The 22,741-nt window shown below is 39.7% G+C and overlaps 1 protein-coding gene across 1 annotated transcript; it reads left to right on the top strand.

The window, feature by feature from the left end:
* The first annotated feature begins 1,465 nt into the window (after window positions 1-1,465).
* On the top strand, window positions 1,466-2,402 carry LOC116571488 (60S ribosomal protein L27a-like). The gene is made up of 2 exons (XM_032309457.1): window positions 1,466-1,799; window positions 2,245-2,402. Exons 1-2 carry the CDS (start codon window positions 1,466-1,468, stop codon window positions 2,400-2,402), a joined length of 492 nt encoding a protein of 163 aa, XP_032165348.1.
* The last annotated feature ends 20,339 nt before the right edge of the window (window positions 2,403-22,741 follow it).

The following is a 22,741-nucleotide window of genomic DNA, read 5'->3' on the forward strand; positions in this document are numbered from 1 at the left end:
AGCTTACTGACATAGAGACAATGCAACAGACAAGAAAAAGACCAGAATTTTTATTGGGGAGAATTGGAGTTGAATTTCAACTACATTGCCTACTAGTAAGAAGACAGCTCTCCAAGCTTCAATTTTCTCCTCTGCAAAATCAGAATACTACCTAGCCTTCAAGAATGTTGACAGGGCAAATAAATAAAATCTTCAAAAAGTCGGAGGCGGGTGGGGCGCCTGGGTGGCTCAAACCTTACGCATCTGCCTTGGGCTCAGGTCATGATCTGGAGGTCCTGGGATCAAGCCCCGCACTGGGCTCCCTGCTTGGCGGGAAGCTTGCTTCTTTCTCTCCACTCCTCCTGCTTGTGTTTCCTCTCTTGCTGTGTCTCTCTCTGCAAATAAATAAATAAAATCTTTACCAAAAAAAAAAAAAAAGAATGTTAAGGTGGAGGCTCCTGGATGGCCCAGTTGGTGAAGTGTCTGCCTCCGGCTCAGGTCATGATCCCACTATTCTAAGATTGAGCCCCACATCAGGCTCCCTGCTCAACAAGGGAGTCAGCTTCTCCCTTTCTCTCTGCTGCTGCTTGTGTGTTCTCTCTCAAATAAATAAATATATTCTTAAAAAAAAAAAAAAAGAATGTTGAGCAGGTCAAAAATAATGTATATAAAGTGAACCACACAGTCAGTAGCACATAATAGGTGGTCAGTGTGACACTTGTTACGTAACTGGTGTAACAGAACAAACAGAATTCCCATGCACTCTGATTTATTCTGCAACAGATCCCCCAGATCTACCTATACCCCAAAGCCTCAAAAGTATCTATTATAATTGCTAGTTCTCTCTATTCTCTCTGTCAGCAGAAGCCTTGTTTCACTATAGATTTAGGTCTGCCCTGGCTGTTGGTAGTCACAATACTGGGATAAATGGAAAACTACTTTCACATGAACCAGCAAAGCCACACAAACCCTTGCCCACCTTTTCTAACACATTTTCTTGCATGCAAAATTCCTTTGACAAACCTTATCATAACCTACATTTTATAAAAAGTGCCAATAGTTTTTCGTGCCTTGGCTTCCCTGTTGGTACAGGTGAGCTGGACTCTTCATGCTGCACCCAACCACCTACCCCAGACCTTACCTGGGTCTTCTAGGCAGTGGATAGTGGGCCACAGGGCAGGGTGGCCAGCATAGGCTCCAGAGCCTGGGGCTACTTGTTCTGCCCAGGGTTCAGGTCTCTGAGACACGCAGGGCAGTGAGCTCCAGCGCCACTCTGATGAGGCCAAGGGGCAGGGCCAGGCCTTCACATCATTTTTGCTGAATGTGCCACAAAGCAGATCCTTGACCCCTTACCCTCTCCCCATCCCCTAGTCCTACAGACCTCTGTGCAGACGGGTGAGTTTGCCCCCTACCCCACCTCCCTCTGGCCTTATGACCAAGCATATAGCCATTCAGACTGAGGAAGACCTGGAAACTTTGGGGCCACATGGGCCACAGCCACGGCCGCAGCCACGTGGGCCAGCACCGGAAGCACCCAGGAGGCTGGGATGATGCTGGCAGCATGCATCACCACCTGATCAGCCTCAACAAGTATGACTCAGGTCACTTTGGAAAAGTTAGTGTGAGGCATTACTCCTTAAAGAGAAACCACAGCCTCTACCCAGCTGTCGACCTTGACAAACTGTGGATCTTGGTCAGTGAGCCGACACCAGTAAATGCTGCCAAACACAGGACTGGAGTTGTTCCTATCACTGATGTGCTGTGCCCTGCCTACTGCAAAGTTTTGGGGGAAGGGAAAGCTCCCAAAACGGCCTGTCACTGTGAAGGACAGATTCTTTGGTAGAAGAGCAAAGGTGAAGACTCGGGGCCGGGGGGCGGGGGGTGCTGTACCCTAGAACTTGAAGTCCTGTAGAGGGAGGTTCATTAAATGCTAACCAATGCTTTTCAATAAATAAATAAGTAAAACTTAAAAGTATCACTAAATTGTAGATCATTATGTACATGTTGTGTAAAGTCTGTTTGAATAAAACTCCTCTAGACACACCAGGAAATCGATCTGACAGAACTGGCTTCTCCGCCACTGTTTCTCCTGCCCTCTTCCTCGCCCCTCTCTCATCCCTGCAACTCCCAATTCTAACCGCACTCCACGTATCACCTGAAAGGTCATGTCTTCTTTGAAGCCTAGAGAGGCAATCACAGCACACTTTATAACTCTCTCGATACTACAGTTGCCGATTTTTCACTGTACATATTATTATCAAACAGGGGCAAAGCTCTTGCGCCTGCCATTACGTAAACTCACGAAAAAGCCGCAAATGGCTGTCATCTTCTTCACGGGTAACAGCAAGTGCTCTCAACAGTCACCAAGGCAGCACACACTACTTATTCCTCCTGTCATCCCCTTAATGCCTGACCTTTCCTGACCTGGCGGTCCTCACCTGGCCCATCGCAAAGCCTCTGAATTGGTCCTTCTGCCTCCAATCCTGTATTTCCCCTCTTTTTCTCCACACTGTTAACAGAATGTTCTCTTTAAAGCATCAATTTCATCATAGCACCAACTTTGTAATTTTTTTTTTTTCCCGCTATCTATTTAATAAAATGCCAAGTCTGGGGCATGGCCGCCTGTTCTTTCCCGAGAAGGCAGGTTAGGAAAGGGGCTGAGAGCCTGGGGTTTGGAACGGAGCCCTCCAGGGCTGCCACGCTCACTAGCCACGTGACCTGGGCGCTTAGCCAATTCCTTTAGCTTCAACTTCTCTCTGTAAAATGAGGACTTGTGGGGGAGAACTAGGAGTAATAATGAAGCTATAGTGGTGAGCAGAGGCTCTTCCACATAAAAATTGCTTGGCAAATGGTCCTCACTCTGCCTGCAGCTCTACCCGCATCTTCTACTACTCCTGCGTCCAAAGGCACATGTGGCCAGTGCCCACATGGCGTTCCACTCTCTCAGCCTCTTCGTCTTAGAACACACTGGAAGCTCTCCACACGGAGGGCTCTCCATCCCTGCTCACTTTATTAATAGGACTAATAATAATATGTAGCAGGGATGACTCAGTGCCTACAATCTTGGGTGTGAAGAAATAAAACCTATTTTATTACAACTAAAGATAACTTTTTCTTTTCATATCCATTTCTCTGGGAAGTAAAAACTTAATATCGATCAATCCATGAATCCACCTTCTCTTTACCATCTCCTTGGGGCCGTGTCTAAGTTCCCAGACTTTTGTCTAGCACTCATCCACTGATGGTCATCAGTACATGCTTGCATCCCTGATAATTGTACCGTCTTCACCTAGCCTCTGGTCATTAATCAGGCAATTCCAGGAAATCTCCTTGCTGTTTCCCTGCCCTTCTTGGCCACTAAGCATTCATCAGCTACTCCTGCCTTGCTCTAAAACTGTGAGACCGTCTCTGACATTCCTGCCTAGACCTCCCAGTCATTGCTTGACTGGGGTCAGGTCAGCTCCCGGACTACAATCATGTCTGTGTGTGAAAGCCGCAGGTCCTCTGCAGAGGCTCTGGCCTCCCTTTCTACTCCTTTTGGTGGTAGGAGTGGGGGAAAAGTACAATGTCCCTTCTGAGGGATCACCCACCCCAGACTCCCTGACTCCTCCTTCTCAACTTCGTCCTGTCTGACATGGAGTTTGTCCCAAATCTTAAGTCCTTTGGGGTCTATTCATTTTATACCCCCAAAGTTTTTTTTGTCTGCTATGGCTGTAACAAATCTTTTGAAGAAGTATTAAAATCAGCCATGTACCTGCTTCAAATTGGAAAAGTAAAGTTGAAATAGGCACTATTGAAAAAAAATATATATTGCTCTCATTTCAAAATATTATCACAATGCAATATTAAAAATAGCTAACATTTATTGGGTAAGTTAGATACATCTTCACACAATTTACAATCTGTATCAGTCAGGGTCCCAGCAGGCAACAGATGGTGCACTCAAATTAAGATACTGTGAGTAGGGTTTAATCAAGGGACTATTTGCAAACGTGTGGGAAGGGTGTAGATAAACCAAAAGAGATAATGCAGTTCCCTGGGGCTCGGGATGGTGTAAGTTGGGTGACCCTCCCTAGATCCAAAAAGACAAACACAGGAAGCAATAAGCGGAAGCCAGAAGGAGCGAATCCTAGGGGAACTGCCACCTTCCAAGGGCAGTGACCTATAATGAAGAGAAAGGCAGCCAGAGGTAACCTTGCCAGGTGGGAGGCCTATGAAATAAATACCACAACCTCACTCTCTGCCCTGCATCAGATCTCCTTCCAGAGCTCAACAGGAAGTTAGAGACCAGGGAGACCTGTAGATGTAGCCCATGCAGGCTGGTTTTGTGGAAGAGAAAGCAAGACAGAAAAACAGAGAGTGGTCTCAGAGGGTCAGATGGAAGACATCCAGCACATGGTCCATGAGAAAAGCCCCAGGTAGTGGTCTGCTCTGTCTTATTCACCTCTGGCAGCTCAGTCAAAACACCATGGCTGGATGGCTTCAACAACAAGCACTCCTTTCTCACAGCTCTGGAGGCTCGAAGTCTGCGATCAGGGTGCTGGCATTGTCAGGTTCTTCTAAGAGCCCCTTTCCCGGGTTGTGGAGGGTCCCCTCCTTCATACCTCTTCACAGGAACTTGCCTCTGTGCATGCATGTGGAGAGAGATCTCTCTCTCTTTATAAGACCTCTAATCCTATCATAAAGGCCCTACCCTCATGATCTAATCTAATTTTAATGACGTCCACAGGCCCCATCTCTAAATATCATCACCTTTGTGTGTTGATCTTCAACACACGAGTTTAGAGAGGATGCAAACATTCCATCCATGGTAAACTCGGATAATGCTTTCTTAGTGATGCCTTCCTCAGCTAGCAGAATGGACTCCTCCTGTATTTCCCCCGTGCTGCAGGATTCCATGCATGCCTCTGGGAAGAACACACACAGACTCTACTGGGTTTGGGTGCGACTATCTTTCTCTTTCACCAGACTCAGTGCCTTAAGAAGGGATAAAAGTTTTACTTGTGTGTGTGTGTGTGTGTGTGTGTGTGTGAGAGAGAGAGAGAGAGAGAGAGAGAGAAAGAGAGAGAGAGAGATACCAATGACAATGCCTAAAATATAGAAAATATAGCTTGCTGGCTGAATGAAGAGATAAATGAATGAATGCCTTTTCTCTGTTGCTCAGGATCACACTCCTTAAAGGACAATCCTTTCACAGATAAACAAACTAATTCAGGATCTCTTCCCTCTTTTCCTGATAAAATATGTGTTATTTAATCACGGCCTTCTGTAGGTAATACGCCAGCCTTTGTCAAATACAAACTGATTTGCTCTGATATTGCAAATTTTAGGCAAAGCAAGAGAAAACGGGAGGAGATGTTTGTGACAGGGTGATAAAATATATATTCTATCTATTTGGAGGCAGGCATGTCTATGAAGTTCCCTAACTTATCAACTAGAGCTTACTGGAATTGAATACAAAAGTTAACATGAATTCAGCAGGAAACCCTGATAAATAATACCATCTAAAATTAGAGTACAACTTAATATATGTTTTGTGGGGTTTTTTTTTGCCAGAATAAAGTTCTCTGGTTTTGAACAAACCAAATACATACGATAAATTGTTATTTACCTATCAATGACCTAACTTATGCAGAAGTACAAACACAGCTGTACAGTCAGTACACTGCATAAAGACCCTTGAACAAGATGGGGAAGAAGGTGACCCTTCTTGTTAAATTTGGGCCCTGACATGGACTGCATTTACCTGAAGAAAGGGGGCTTTTTTTTTTCTTCATCCAAAGATATTATTAATGGACCCAGAAAGGGCTGACCTGGAGAGGGCACCTTTTCCAATTTGCTGAGAGGTCTCTCCATGCCAGCAGCAGCCCTGACCCCAAACTCACCACAAATTCAATATACTTGCATAAGCTCTCCATCCTATGCCTCTCTCTTTTTACAGCACAATCGTTATCTTCAATGTGTTTATTCAAGATCAGGGTATTATTTTTGACCCTATCATCCCCTTTAACCCTTCCATCAATCACCAATTTAAATGTTCTTCATGAAATAGGAGGGATGTGAATAAATACAAATATATTGTATACTATAGTGTGCCAGGGACTATAGGAGCTGGTTAGGAAAAGTAAAAAAGAACGCAAGACGAAGACAGGGCTCTCAGAAATTGAATCATTCAGTTCAGGAGAAAGAAGATAAAGTCATGGAGGAGCACCTGGGTGACTCCATTGCTTGAACAGCTGACTCTTGGTCTAGGCTCAAGTCATGATCTCAGGGTACGTGAAATCAAACCCCAGTCAGGCTCTGCACTCAGTGGGGAGTCTGCTTGAGGATTCTCTCTCCCCCTCTCCCTCTTCCTCTGCACCTTCCACCTCTCTCTCTCTCTCTCTCCCTCTCTCAAATGCATCTTAAACAAAAACAAAAACAAAACAAAACAAAAAAAGATGAAGCCATGGAATGACAAATAACTGGGAAAAAGCCAAATGGTAAGTTCAGAAATAGTCATTACAGTCCCTGTGTGCCCCTGACTCCAGTGCCTCTCCTTTTTCTGCCCTCCAAGAAGGAGGTAGAGGGGATCGAGCAACCTCCACCGTCAGTAGTTTCCTTCCTCTGTGGCCGCCCAGCACAATCACTGATATTTCTAAATCCTACGCAAGTGAATGTGGGTATTTTTAGAAAACCTTATTATTTTTAATAATGGAAAACATACAAGCTAAGCAAAAACAAACAATGTGTGTGATATGCAAATACATTTTTAGGACAAGCCTCTCCAAGTATTTTACTCATGTTCTTCCAAAAATAATTTTTTAAAGATACACAGCTCTTCACACTTTTCAGTTGACATCTGAAGTTTTTCAATGTATCTTTAGGTAGTTGCAAAGGATGTAATTTCAGGCATATTGTAAATATTGACTTGTTTAAGGAAAACAGTTACCTAGCTCATTTCAATATATCCAACGGAAAGTTACCATAGCAAGAGGACACCCTTCAACATCTACTTTAAATATACATAACCAAACTGTTTCTTACATCATTCCTTTTATCCCTGAATTCATATTTGCATTCCATTTCACTGCAGAATTTTATCTTATGTAATATATTTTTATGGACAAAGTCTTATGCTGGTTCCCCATCCATATAGTTCTCTTTTCCAGAATCAAAAGTTCTAAATATTTTAACAAAATTCATATTTTGATAACTAGTATATAATTAGTCAAACCAACATAAACGTATCTGATATTTTGTTAACTGCTAAGTATACAGTGCTGAATAGTACCAGAAATACATAACTTAGTGAAAGAGATGAAACTTTAAAAAACATTAGTGCATGTATCATAATTAATTATTGCTAGAATATGATGCAGTTCTGTAACAACTCTATCCATTTTACTTATATGTGGAAGTGTGCATCTGGCAATCTTGTTAAAACAAATAAAAAGTTAGGAATAGAAGTCTTTTTCTTCCCTGTAGTAATCACTCAATTATTTAAACTACCTCCATGTTTAACATTAAAACACCTTATCAAAATTAAAATGAATAATCAATCAAGTGTCAATCTGGTTAGGTTCTTCTTTACATTTTGTTGAAAGAAATGCACTGGAAACCACTTGTCTTGTAAAGGATTCATTATAAGGTTCCTCCTAAGGGGCTCTCCCTTTCTTAATATCCACAACAGTATTTTGGATTGCTTCCTTGTTTGACATTTAGGAGATTTATCCAGCCAAGAACAGTACACCAGCATGAGACTCTGGACTGAGGAGAGGAAATGTTCTTTTTGGGAGAAGTGGGAGAAGGGTCATGGCTCTAGGAGGAGTAAGAGCTAAGAACCAACACGACAGTAATCACAGATGAGTTTTTGGAAAAAAGTAAAAATGAAAGTTGAGGGTTTGGAAATTAGTTCCCTTAGCACCATATCCTTGAAAAGAATATATGGAACCTTCCACTAAAAATACCTCATTTTGAAGACTGCTGCCCCAAATACAATTTTCCAGAATAGGTGACCTAACCCTTTCTTCTGAAAGAGATTTCAGCGGGCCACACCCATGCTCAGTAACTCCCAAAGCCTCTTCAGTGTGTAAGATGTAAACACACAGACACATGAATCCATCTAAATGTGACCATGGTCCCTCCTAATCCTCCCACCTTGACCGCCTTCTTAGGAATCTAAAATAAGCAGGCTGCTATAGTCACATGGTTCCCTCCCCATTTTACGTATATATTCTGCTCATGTCTAGACTGGAATGCCTATTCCTCTTTCATCCTCCCCATCTAACTGTGGTTATCTTCTTGATCCCTTCACCCAGATTTCCCCTTACCACTGTGGACCCAAGTGATCTCTGAATCTATATACGAAAAATAGTTATAAATATTGAGATTACTTTTTCTGAGGGAGGAAAGATTAATGAAAATCAGCATTGCCTACACATATGCTCTTTCATTGTTTTGTTACTCTTCCATATTTATGAATTTTCCATTTCCAATCAGGAAGTGATTGAACAAAGTTTCAGAACAGTGTTACATTTATGCATCTCTCACACTAACAAACTACATGCTCAAAAAAGTAAGCATAAAAAGTGTTGTTTGATTTGACTGAGACTCAACCATCAAACATAAAATAGCCTTTTATTCTCAATTATTTTGGGTCTTTCTTGTGTGTTTCTAAAAGTTCTTTGGACAACAACTAACCAATTAATTCTTCCAAAAGAACTGTGACAGGTAAATTACTTAAGACATTATTTGCTCCAAGTTTTAGTAAATGAGGACAAACATGTTTTCAACAATGTAAGTTAAAATTTATCTGTTAATCCCCCACTAACATAGTACAAGCACCTTCTTATAAGTGAGTTGAAATTGTAGAATTCTACCAGAAGAACCTCTACTAAGTAAATGAAGTCATGGGATGCAAAATACATTTCCCCCCTACAGAATCAGAGTTTACTTGTCACAATAACACCTTGGGTCACTAGTCTTGGTGAAGAAAAATACGCTTTATTGTTTCTTACACGCTGTTGCCAAACAGACTGAAAAATGACAAAGCAGAGATTGAATTAAAACATCGAAACCTAATTAAAATCTCAATACCAACATTACTAACCTTGGGAATGTTTTATTTGCCACACCCAACTACTGCCTCATATATGATGAACAGACTATCTAAGAAAAGGTCACATGGAGTGTCTTTGTGATGCTGTCAAGTTAAAGTTATGGCACTCATCTTAATTATTAATGTGTGTTTTCCCCATTAAAGGCTTGGATTTATTGAGAGTTTTAATTCTAACTACAGTTATTATATGTACTGCTAATTTGACTATGATTTGTTTTATACTATTTTGATATTTAAACATTTTAATTGTATATATTTTTCTCTCCAAAGAAAATATATGTTATATAATTTTTTTTTACCCGAAGTTATCACAGTGATAGCCACATACCCTATGATAAATCAGTGTTTCCCAAGGAATCACAAGGTACAGCACAGTACCAAGTATTCTAACGAGATATCTTTATTGCCTTAATTAACAAAAATTAAGCTTAAATTTTTTTTAAAGTGCTCTATGAAATTATGTAAGCATTTTGGGGCTAGATGTATAAAATTCTCACAAAGGATAGAACAGATGATGTTTGTAGAAAAATGTAGACAGTGAGTACAACTTCATTGCTGAAATTAGATGCTGATATAATTGTAAACCTCACAAAATGTGCAAGAAAGAGTCAAAGGGCTAACAGTGATTGAGATGTTGGAGCAGGATCTCAGAATCATAGTTCTGATGAAATGAGAAAAAGAAAATTAACCAAAAGAAATGTTAGTTTGTTCCCTGATATCCAAATAAACAGATACAAATGCATTGTTAGTTGACAAGTGACAACAGATCAATCAGCAGGACAGATCAAAAAGAAAAAAAGGAAATTTGTGAGAAGCTTAAAGTTACTTAAGTGGTGATGACTCAGTTTCTTGAAAAGGGTTCTGGGCTGGCCAATAGGAATCATTTGGTCAAAAAAAAAAATGCAGTTCTAGGAGACAGTGCAAAGCATTGATATTAGAAGGGAATATTAGCCTAGAAGAGTGTAATGCAATGACACACATTTATGAGCACTTACAGGAGAACATTTCTCCTACTATACTCTTGTCAACACAAGAACAAATAGAAGCCAAAAAAATAAATCAATATTGTACAGAACATTCTGACTAAAAAGAGAAAGAACCTCTTGGTTGTAAATCCAAAATATTCATTATCATAATTTTATTTGTTTTCAAAACATATTGCTCTGTTGATTGTGTCCACCTTCTAAAAACTCCCTTCTCTTTGTCTCTGTGACACATTGCCTGAGTCTTTCAAGGTTTACTCCTTCTCATCCTCCTTGGAAGGTTCTGCTTTACTTCCTCATACATTAATTTTGGGTTTTCTCCATTTTCTGCCCTTGGTCCTTTTATCTTTTACTCCATATAATCTCCCAAGGTAAATTTACCTATGACTTCCACTATGAACTACCTCCAATTACTGTGAAATCCATCTTCTTTCCAAGAGCCATAGAGCTCCCTACCAACTACCTAGCTCCAGCTGGATGATGTAAACTACAACCTCTCCCTCCCCGTTTGAAGAAATGACACCAACTACACTCAGTTGTCCAAGATGGAACTCCAGAAGTCATTATCTACATAGCTGTAGGAAACACCCTGCCCAAATCCCCTTTACCAACACTGTGCCCATCTCCAAACTGCTGGGACTATTAGCCATTAGAATTCACAGCTTCCACCTTTCTCTGGAAAACTGTCCTTAGTTGAGTCAGTTCATGATGAACTTAGCCATTCCAGAGTGGCTCACAGCCCAAAATTGACTGTCATGGGGTAAAAAGCCACTTGTTTTATTTCGATGTGGTGCAGTTTATGTACCAAGAATCCTCTTGAGGACAGTCCAAGCCTCAACTTCACATGAGACCACATCTTTGCTGGGCTCGTTCCCCTTCTCTACTCTGCTTGAAGAATACTCATTGTCTTAATAAAGCATAAGCACTTGATGCCCTATCTCACGCTCTGCTTCAAGGGCATCCAACAATGGACACAATGTGTTCAATATATCAGAATCCTATCCATTCTATCTCCTTAAGAATCTTCAAACATGTACCTTCTCCATCAAAACTGCCACTACCTCAGTTTGGGGAGCAAAGTGTTTGGTTGCTGCTTAATTTTTTAATTTATTTTTATTTTTATTTATTTTTTAAATTTCTTTTCAGTGTTCCAGAATTCATTGTGTATGCACCACACCCAGTGCTCATCCAATACGTGCCCTCCTTAATACCCACCACCAGGCTCACCCAACCTCCCACTCCTCTCCCCTCCAAAACCAACACCCCACCCCGCTCCCCTCCAAAACCCTCAGTTAGTTCCTCAGAGTCTATAGACTCTCGTGGTTTGTCTCCCCCTCCAATTTCCCCCAACTCCTTTCTCCTCTCCATCTCCCCATGTCTTCCGTACTATTCCTTATGCTCCACAAGTAAGCAAAACCATATGATAATTGACTCTCCCTGCTTGACTTAATTCACTCAGCATAATCTCTTCCAGTCCTCTCAATTAATGCAGAAAAAGCATTTGACAAGACATTGCATCCATTCCTGATTAAAACTCTTCAAAGTATAGGGGTAGAGGGAATATTCCTCAACTTCATAAAATCTATCTATGAAAACCCACAATGAATATCATCCTCAATGGGGAAAAGCTGACAGCCTTCCCTATGAGATCAGGAACATGACAAGGATGCCCACTCTCACCACTCTTGTTCAACATAGTGTTAGAAGTCCTAGAAACAGCAATCAGACAACAAAGAGAAATAAAAGGTATTCAAATTGGCAATTAAGAAGTCAAACTCTCTCTCTTTGCAGATGACATGATACTTTATATGGAAAACCCAAAATATTCTACTTCTAAACTACTAGAACTCATACAGCAATTCAGTAATGTGGAAGGATACAAAATCAGTGTACAGAAATCAGTCACTTTCTTATACACCAACAATGAAAATACAGAAAGGGAGATTAGAGAATCTATTCCATTTACTGTAACACCAAGAACCATAAGATACCTGGGAATAAACCTAGCCAAAGAAGTAAATGATCTGTACTCAAAGCACTATAGAACACTCATGAAAGAAATTGAAGAAGACACAGAAAGATAAAGAATATTCCATGTTCATGGATCAGAAGAATAAACATTATTAAAATATCTATACTGCCTAGAGCAATCTGTACTTTCAATCCCATTCTAATCAAAATTCCACCAGCACTTTTCAAAGAGCCAGAGCAAACAAGCCTAAAATTTGTATGGAATCAGAAGAGACCCCAAATTGCTAAGGAAATGTTGAAAAAAGAAAAACAAAACTAGAAGCATCATGTTCCCTGATTTCAACCTTTACTACAAAGCTGTGATCACCAAGACATCATGGTACTGGCACAAAAACAGACACATAGACCAGTGGAACAGAGTAGAGAGCCCTGATATGGACCCTCAACTCTACGCTCCAATAATCTTCGACAAAGCAGGAAAAAATATACAGTGGGAAAAAAGACAGTCTCTTCAATAAATGGTGCTGGGAAAATTGGACAGCTAGGTATAGAATGAAACTCGACCATTCTCTTACACCATATACAAAGATAAACTTGAAATGGATAAAAGACCTCAACGTAAGGCAGGAATCCATCAGAATCCTAGAGGAAAACATAGGCAGTAACCTCTTCAACATCGGCCACAGCAACTCCTTTCAAGATATGTCTCCAAAGGCAAAAGAAACAAAAGTGAAAATGAAATTTTGGGATTTCATCAAGATCAAAAGCTTCTGTACAGCAAAGGAAACAATCAACAAAACAAAGAGGCAACCCACAGAATGGGAGAATATATTCACAAATGACAGTACAGACAAAGGGCTGATAAGAAAGATCTATAAAGAACTCCTCAAACTTAACACGCACACAGATAATCATGTCAAAAAATGGGCAGAAGACATGACCAGACACTTCTCCAAATGGCTAACAGACACATGAAAAAATGCTCATCATCACAAGCCATCAGGGAGATTCAAATCAAAACCACATTGAGATACCACCTTACACCAGTTAGAATGGCCAAAATTAACAAGACAGTAAACAACATGTGTTGGAAAGGATGTGGAGAAAGGGAAACCCTCTTACACTGATGATGGGAATGCAAGTTGGTGCAGCCACTTTGGAAAACAGAGTGGAGATTACTTAAGAAATTAAAGATAGTCCTTCCCTATGACCCTGCAATTGCACTACTGAGTATTTACCCCGAAGATACAGATGTAGTGAAAAGAAGGTCCATTTGTACCCTAACACTCATAACAGCAATGGCCACAGTGGCCAAACTGTGAAAATAACCAAAATGCCCTTCAAAGGAGGAATGGATAAAGAAGATATGGTTCATATATACTATGGAGATTTATTTTGTTTTTAATCATATTCTTACTTGTTGATTTTAATAGAGTACTAACTAATTTCCCTTTTTCTTGCCTTACTCTTTCCAATCCACTCTCATCATTGCCACTCCAGTGATCTTTCCAAAATACAAATTTAATCTTGTCATTCCCCAGCTTAAGTTTCTATTGACTATGAGACAAAGTTAAGTATTTTCATCATGGTACTCAGGAGCCCTCACATTTATGTCTCTAATGCACACTCTGGCCAGCAGTCTATCCCTATTCCCACAGCTAGAGCCCTAAGGGATTCCACACATTGGAATAAATGTAATGATTGTTCTGACCCAAACTAACCTCTTCACAGGATGAATTATTCCAAAGTTCACCTTCAAACATGCTCAGGCACCAGAACTTCCAGGAAGCTCACCTTACTATTCGCATTTTTCCCTTTTCATTGGTCCTTAGCTCAGGTAAGTAAACTACTCAGGTAGTTTCCATGTGGTCCCCTATGCATATTTCTCTATAAATATTCTGATTACTTCTCTTTTTTTTTTTTTTTTTTTTTTACTACCCTGTAAGTTCCTTGAGTACAGGAACCTTTTTATTCCCTCGGCCTAGCCTGTAAGGATTTGTACTTAGCAAACATTCAAAAGAAATTTAAAAGGTAGTAGTAGTCTTAGAAAGAAAATGGTAACAGAAATTTCTGGCTGTAGAGCAGGGAGTTCGAGCTCCTCTAAATAACACACTGCTACAGCTTATACAAAAGAGAATTGTAGGGGTTCCTGGGTGACTCTATAGTTGGGCATCTACCTTGGGCTCAGGTCATGATACCAGGGTCCTGGGATTGAGCCCACATTGGGCTCCAGCCCTGAGGTGGCTCTGGCCCAATGTCAGGCTCCCTGCTCAGCAGGGATCCTGCTTCTTCCTTTTCTACTCCCCCTGCTTATGTTCCCTCTCTTGCTGTGCTCTCTTTGTCAAATAAATAAAAATCTTTAAAAAAAACAAAACAAACAAACAACAACAACAACAAAACAGAGAGAGAGAGGGAGAGAATTGCAGCCCACCTGGGAAGAGAGAATGGTTTTTCCTAAAAGTACAATTCAGTCAGGTCAAGTAGAACTATAAGGAAGAGGTAGTTAACTATACATGTTTTACTAGTTCCTAATAAGCTGGAATTGGGGATATAATGAAAACTCATGTAGGCATTCAACATAAGTTTCAAGAGCATGTCACCTTGATTTTCACAGGGCTGTGCATTTAAAAGAGCCCAAGCTTGGTTCAATGCTCTGCTGTCACCACCTTGAAGTTTTTAATAATTCTTGGAAAAGGAATCCCACATTTTCATTTTTCAGTGGCCTCACAAATTACGTAAACAGTCTTGTGTCTACATTATTTCCAGAACTAGTTGCAGGTTAACTCATTAGCAGACCTGTTTAAAAAGATTTGTGGTCATGCAATTACTTATTTCCAAGTATTTATTTCCACCTTCCTAAAGTGATTTGTTCCTCCTATATTCTCTATTCTCTTAGTTGTCTCAGCTGGGGTTTCCCTGATAACAGAGTTTGAGACAAAGGCTTAAGTGCACGGGCTTTACTTGAGGACCCAGCAAATAAAGCTGGAAAGGATAGTAGACCACATAAGGATGTGTTAGCAGGTTGCCTACACCACAGAGGTAGAATGCTCATCTCACAGAATTTTCTGAGGAGTTTAAGGAACTATCTGCCAGTAGGTGAGGTATAACATTTATCCATTGACTCTTATCCCCCAACTGGTCAAGGAAAGCCCCAGGATACACTACCCCTTCCTGTTAAACACTCTTGTATAGAGCAGCTTCCTAAAAGCATGAGAGAAACCAGGACAGGTACAGAGGTGTGGTCCCCAGTGAGGTGCTGCCATGTTGCACTTGCACAAAGCTAGTCAAAAACTCCACAGAGCCGGTTGATACAGCAGTGGCCAAAGTGAGAAGCAGGGCTGAGGAGCCATGAGAGACCACAGGAGTGTCTAATAGCCTGTAGTTCAGTTCTTTCTTTGTTTTTTTGTTTTGTTTTGTTTTTTGTTTTTGTTTTTTAAAGCAGGCTTCCACCCAGCGTGGATCCCAAAGCAGGACTTGAACTCACAACACTGAGATCAAGACCCAAGCTGAGATCAGATGCTTAATTGACTGGGCCACCCAGGTATCCCCACAAATCAGTTCCTTTGACTTGTATTTTTATTATCTGTTTAGATGTCTGTCTCAACCACTTTAAATGAAGATTTCTAAGAAGCGAAAGTTGAGGCTTACTCTAATCATACTTCTCATGGAAGATGGAGGACCTAGCACACATGGACATAAGTAAAAATGATAACCAAATGCAAGTCATCCTGTTTCACATTAGTCTGACATCCTCAGGCTTAGACCGAAATAGTGACAAGAGACATGGTGTCCAGGACACAGTTTTGTGCCTCTCCTGTGAACCACAGTTACAGAATTTGATCCTGTCCCTCATACATGCTGCATGCCCCAAAATGGATGACCTCCAGCTTCAGCCAGGCTAGAATCTGGTCTTTGGAAAGAGTTTTTAGAGAGCAGTGGGGTAGAGAAGCAGGTGCTTCACCTTCACCTCGAGAAAAGAGAGGAGCTTTCCGGGAGCCACCATAAAAGAGTGTGTCCTCTGAAGTTTGGGGGACCTTGAAGTGTGAAACCTGACACATGCCTGATAGTCACAAAACAGATGACGCATTGCCACTGTCACTGTGTGGCCAAAGAGGAGAGAATTGGTGGTGTTGCACTAGGAGTAAACTGCACTTTGACAGATGGGAGGACAAGAATATAGGTAAGGTTTTGTTTTGCTTTGTTTTGTTTTTTGTTTTTTGTTCTCCCCAAGAGCTAAGTGGAATCTTGGAGGGCCTCTGACACAACAAGGAAAGTTCAGTGAGGTAGACTGAAATTGGATGTCATAACCAGCAAATGAGAAGAGAGTTATAAACCACATTTTGGAGAATTTCAACTAAGGTCACTCACTAAAGAAATCTTGGGGAAAACACAAGGGCGAAAGAAACCCTGAGGCAAGTAAGCACCCTTTCTCTCATCCTCTTTAAACTCATTTTGGGGACACCAGGAACCACTGCAAGCAAGCACTATAGGTTTCCAGGCCCAAAGTAATAGTGAACTAGGGCAAGAGAGAAAATCAGATAACTAAGAATTCTAAATTTTAATTATGACACTGAACCAAACACATGGATTAGTAAGTTGTTTTTGGTTCAGAAGGTAACAGAACACTTATTTTTTTTTTCTTTTTCATCTCAGAGTAATTAGAAAATCTACGTGACCTCCCCAACATTTCATCCTTTGGGTAGAACATCTCTAGCCTACCAGAAGGGTTGAAATAGGTAAAATCTAAAACACAAAACAGACAAACACAGAAATAAAACAGACTCTTAAATGCAGAGAACAAACTGGTGGTTGTCAGAGGGAAGGTGGGGGTGAGATGAGTAAAACAGATAAAGGAGATCAAGAGGTATAAAATTCTTCATCAAAATCAAAAGCTTCTGCACAGCAAAGGAAGTCAACAAAACAAAGAGGCAACCCACGGAATGGGAGAAGATATTTGCAAATGACAGTACAGACAAAAGGTTGATATCCAGGATCTATAAAGAACTCCTCAAACTCAACACATACAAAACAGATAATCATATCAAAAAATGGGCAGAAGACATGAATAGACACTTCTCCAATGAAGACATATAAATGGCTATCAGACACATGAAAAAATGTTCATCATCACCAGCCATCAGGGAGATTCAAATTAAAACCACTTTGAGATATCACCTTACACCAGTTAGAATGGCCAAAATTAGCAAGACAGGAAACAACATGTGTTGGAGGGGATGTGGAGAAAGGGGAACCCTCTTACACTGTTGGTGGGAATGCAAGTTGGTGCAACCACTTTGGAGAACAATGTGGAGATTCCTCAAGAAATTAAAAATGGAGCTTCCCTATGACCCTGCAATTGCACTACTGGGTATTTACCCCAAAGATTCAGATGTAGTGAAAAGAGGGCCATCTGTACCCCAATGTTTATAGCAGCAATGGCCATGGTTGCCAAACTGTGGAAAGAACCAAGATGCCCTTCAATGAACGAATGGATAAGGAAGATGTGGTTCATATACACTATGGAGTATTATGCCTCCATCAGAAAGAATGAATACCCAACTTTTGTAGCAAAATGGATGGGACTGGAAGAGATTATGCTGAGTGAAATAAGTCAAGCACAGAGAGTCAATTTTCATATGGTTTCACTTATTTGTGGGGCATAACAAATAGCATGGAGGACAAGGGGAGTTAGAGAGGAAAAGGGAGTTGGGGGAAATTCGAAGGGGAGGTGAACCATGAGAGACTATGGATTCTGAAAAACAATCTGAGGGTTTTGAAGGGGTGGGGGGTGGGAGGTTGGGGGAACCAGGTGGTGGGTATTAGAGAGAGCATGGATTGCATGGAGCACTGGGTGTGGTGCAAAAATAATGAATACTGTTATGCTGAAAATAAAAAAAATAAAATATAAATAAATAAATAAATAAATAAATAAATAAATAAAAATTCTGGTTAAAAAATAAATAAGTGGTGAGATGAAAAGTATAGCATAGGGAATATAGTCAATAATATTATAATAATGTTATTTGGTGACAGATGGTGGCTACATTTATGGTGGTAAGCACTGAGTAATATAGAGAATTATTGAAGCAATATGTTGTGCATCTGAAACTAATAAAACACTGAGTGTGAATTATACAAGAAAGAAAGAAAGAGGGAGAGAGAGAGAGAAAGGGCAAGTCATGGGGAAACTATCTTCTGCTTTCACTATATTGAGTCCAACAAATTCAACATTATCTGTAAGAACTCTTTAATACTTGTTTGATGACTGAATGCATGAATAAATTAATTAAGTCCCAGTTGAAGACTTCTGGTATTGTCAGTGTAGGAATACACTAAAGTCAGATTCCAATAAACTCAGTCAGAAATCCCTACAAAATTGGCACCTTAACTGGAATGATAATAAACCTGGTTGCCAGGGGAGCTTGAGTGGCTCAGTGGGTTAAAACCTCTGCCTTCAGCTCAGGTCATGATTCCAGGGTCCTGGGATGGAGCCCAGAATCGGGCTCTCTGCTCAGTGGGGAACCTGCTTCCTCCCTCTCTCTCTTCCTGCCTCTCTGTCTACCTGTGATCTCTGTCTGTCAAATAAATAAATAAATTATTTTTTAAAAAATTAACCTGGTAGCCATGAAGACCTTATGCCTTTATAGACCACAAATTAAATGTATGTACTTCATTAATTAAGAGAGGGTGTATCTCAAAATGTGATATACAGAAAACACAGGCAAATTATGCAATTATTCTGCCTTTCTCCTACAAAGCACTTTGATGTAAACAGGTTTCATTAAGAACTGGTAAAGGGAAAGGTAAAATGAGTAGAGGAAACTTTATGAAATCTAATCTTTTTTTTTTTCCTACTGAGGAATGATTTATACATTGAATAAAGTCTGATTAGTCAGAAAACAAAAATGAAAATACTGAATGGTTGAAATTAAAGATAAAGGGGCAACCAGGTGGTCTGGTTGGTTAAGCGTCTGCATTCGGCTCAGGTTATGATCCCAGGGTCTAGGGATGAAGCCCCAACTCTGATCCCCTGCCAAGCTTCTCCCTCTGCCTCTTCCCTCCCACTCATTATCGCTCAAATAAATAAATAAAATCTGTAAAGAAAAAAAAAAAGAAGAAGAAGAAGGAAGAGAAAATAAATTTGGAAGAAAAAGTGATGTTCAAATTATTTTTCATATTTTACCTGTAATTTTGTTCCTGTATCGACTGAAACTTTTCCTCCTGTCACATCCCCTGGGCTCCATTTCATTTCTTAACTCCGAAAGAATCAGCCATTCATTCATTCAATGTACCATTTTATATTCGTTTGAATATCAGTTGCAGAATTTATCATGTAACAAGAACAAAATTATTTATATGTAAGTATTCTTTGCCTTTCCTCTCCCATTAGGTCTTGTTCTTCTCTCGTTCTAAGGAAGGATAGCTACCTCCTGATTAGTTCCTGGAACATCTTTTGTAGTGCAAAGTTTAGGTAATATATTGACTTTCCTGAGGAAAGCTGTCAGAATTTAGGAATGGATTTTATTTCTCAGGGGTCCCTGATCAGTCGGGTACATCAAATGAGGTTTTTGCAATAGAGGCAGTAGACAGGATTATTTAGTGGAAGGCAAGATGATATGATTAGAAGATATTTCGGTATAGCTGTGGTTGTGTAGATGATGGGGGGAGTGGGGGAACCAGGGCAATTGCCGAGAGAACAGCGCTAGGTTTTAGCAAAGAGAAAGTTGGGTTTGGATAGAAATCAGAGAGTGAAAGACAAAGAGAAAGGCTGTATAGTAACTGTGAGTTGGAGAAGACTGAGGAGTAGGAGAAATGATGAAAGGAGGTTTGAAAAAAATGGTGTGGGTTATGAAGCTACTTCTATTAATATTCTCTGAGAAGTGAAATTCGTGACAGACACAGTTATTGCCTTCTTTTTTCTCTGATTAAGAAAAAAACAAAAACAACAACAACAACAACAAAAACAGATAGCAGGTTGAGGAAGGTCCTGATCTGAGTGGCTTCACCAGCCCCAAGATACAAATCATGACCCGATAATCAGTCCCTGCACTAACATTGCTCTTGGCCAGTGATGGCTATAAACTTGAACACTGAGTCCTGGGTCTGACTAACGGGTGTAGTGGGAAGTCTGACTGAGACAGGAAAAGAGCCTCCATTCCTGAATAAAAATACAAACTTATTAAAGAAAAAGCCATTTTCCTCTTCTTCGTTCGTCATTTCTTGTGCCTTGAAGGAAACCTGATGGCTGAGGCTGGAGCAGCCATCTTGGGCCATGAAGATAAAAGCCAAGAAATCTTAAAGACCTAAGCATTGACTAATTATTGAGTTCACTGATTAGTTATTGAGCCACTAAACAAATGCCAGTGACCACTACTTTTGGCTCTTCTCTAGTGTGAGAAAAATAAACTCCTATTTGTTTAAAACACTCTGGATGGGTTTTCTATTACTTGTCACTGAATACAGCCCTAGCTAATTGAGTAGAGATCCCAATTTTGATAAATGACGGAATTTCTAGGAATGGATAGAACATCACCTGAAGCCAGAACTGCTAGCAACCCTAGGATTTATTAGCATAATTACCACAACGCATTATAATGAATTATGTGCACATGTATACCTCCCATTATGAGACCCTCAAGAAGGACTGCTTTCTGTTAATCTGCCTATCTCCAGTCTTATCACAAGTACAAGTACAAGGCACACTGTGGCAGCTTATTAAATGCTGGCTGAGTAAATGAATACAATTGAGGTTAATCCCAGAACACGGTAATAAAAGCAGAACCAACAGTTATGGCATAAACAAGTTCTTCAAAGCCAACTCAGAAAAGCTTCCATTTCAATCCATACCTTTCTTCCTACCTTAGACATTTTAACTACATAAATTTTCAAATAAATCAACTTTGAATTTTCTATGTGCTAAGTTTCCAAGTCCATATTCCCTACACAGCAATACTAACCACCCAACCCTCCCCCCCATTTAGAGTTGCTTAGGTGTTAATTCAAACCACAGGATAAATAAGTAACAGCTTACATCATACTTTTTACATTCTTTTTTTTTCTATGTGACAGGATGCTTGAATCAAAATACTGATTTGCAAATTCTGCATAAATTTACATATTATGTTCAAGCATCCTTAACACTAAGCTTGTAAAATAAAACCTAATTAATTAATTAGTACAACCTACTGCAATTGTATTTAAACCCAATATTCACAGCATGACACACAGTGTATTTTTAAACCAATTAATTAAATCACATTCCAGTTCTGAAAAAGCAGGCACAGAGCTAGTGACAGACAAAGAGCTAGTGACAGACATGGAAAAAGAAACAGAACAGAGGAGGCTGGGACTCCCTTATGGATTCAAATTTAATAGCAATACTAGAAGTCTAAAAATCAGAAATGTGGATTAGAACCTTGAAAATCCTAATGTCATCAGCAACTGTTCTATTGTAATAACAAGAGATCTATTCTGGATAAAACAAGGGACAGTCTACTCTCAGTGCAATTCTACATAAGTTATATTGCTAGATACTGTGTAAGAATTGGGTTCTCTTTCCAGATTAGTACTATAATTGCTGCTGTGACTATAGCCCACATGAATGCCTCTCTTTCTTCAACTATTACCCTTCCAGTTACTATCACACGATTTCCCACTTAATCATTCCACAATTATTTTATGTATGCTGTGATCTCTCATTGATTTAATCGTAATCTCTACAAAGTCCAAAATCATGTTCTACATTTCTATAGTCCTATGGCTCCCTGGCAGTGCCCTAAAGGACAGGTGTGTAATAACTTGAATCAGAAAGGCCTTCTTAAGCTATGAAGAGTAACATTTAAGAGCCACATGGAAATCATCTAGTGTTGTTTGTAAGTGACTATTATGCTAAGGGACAATACCACATGACTTTCGAGGAAATCACACCTTAGAAGCAGATCCACCCATTGGCCATTAGTGTAACAAGTTGAAATGAATAACTTCAGAGTTTAAAAAAGCAGAAGAAAGGATGAACAAATGATGAAAGATGAAGAATTATGAAGCAGAATTAGAAGTTATAAAAAAAATTAACAATAAGCATTCCATAACAAAAATTCAAAGACCTAAAAATTAACAGTTCAATAGATATGTTGATAGCAGTTTTAACACAGCATGTTGAATAAACTCAAAACAAATAAAAAATATCCAAATGGAAGCACAGCCAGAAAATAATGATAATGGAAGAGAGACCTGAGGACATTTTGGGCAAAATAAAAAATATAATGTTTACAAATTTAGAGAAAAAGAAATGATTGAGAAAGGAATAGGGTAGAACAGTTATTATAGAAATAACAGCCAAGAATTTTGTTTAACCATTGAAAAGCCATAAACCTATAGAATCATGGAGCTCAGCAAACTCCAAGGTAAATACAAAACAAAACAACAACAAAAAAAACACATACCTAGGCTTATCTTGGTAAAACTGCTAAGCACTTAAGTAAATAGAAAAACTTTAAAGCAGGGATCAACCTTCGAAAGACAGTCATAAAACTGACTGGCTACTTTCAACAATAATCAACTTCTCAACAATAAAAATGTCTTCAAAGACAGGACAATGGTGTGACATCTAAGTATTGAAAGAAAATAAGTGCTAACCTAGACTTCTGTATCCACCAAAGTATTCTTCAAAAAAGATTTTAAAATGTGCTCCAGATTTTTTTAATGATAG

This window comes from Mustela erminea, chromosome 13 (assembly GCF_009829155.1).
Source record: "Mustela erminea isolate mMusErm1 chromosome 13, mMusErm1.Pri, whole genome shotgun sequence".
In the NCBI taxonomy this organism is placed as follows: Eukaryota; Metazoa; Chordata; class Mammalia; order Carnivora; family Mustelidae; genus Mustela; species Mustela erminea.

Bases quoted from the DNA above. Each gene is read 5' to 3' on its own strand.
- LOC116571488 (XM_032309457.1), top strand. From the start codon at position 1,466: ATGGGCCACAGCCACGGCCGCAGCCACGTGGGCCAGCACCGGAAGCAC. The intron at 1,800-2,244 runs GTGAAGGACAGA...ATTATCAAACAG, and splicing joins TCCCAAAACGGCCTGTCACT to GGGCAAAGCTCTTGCGCCTG.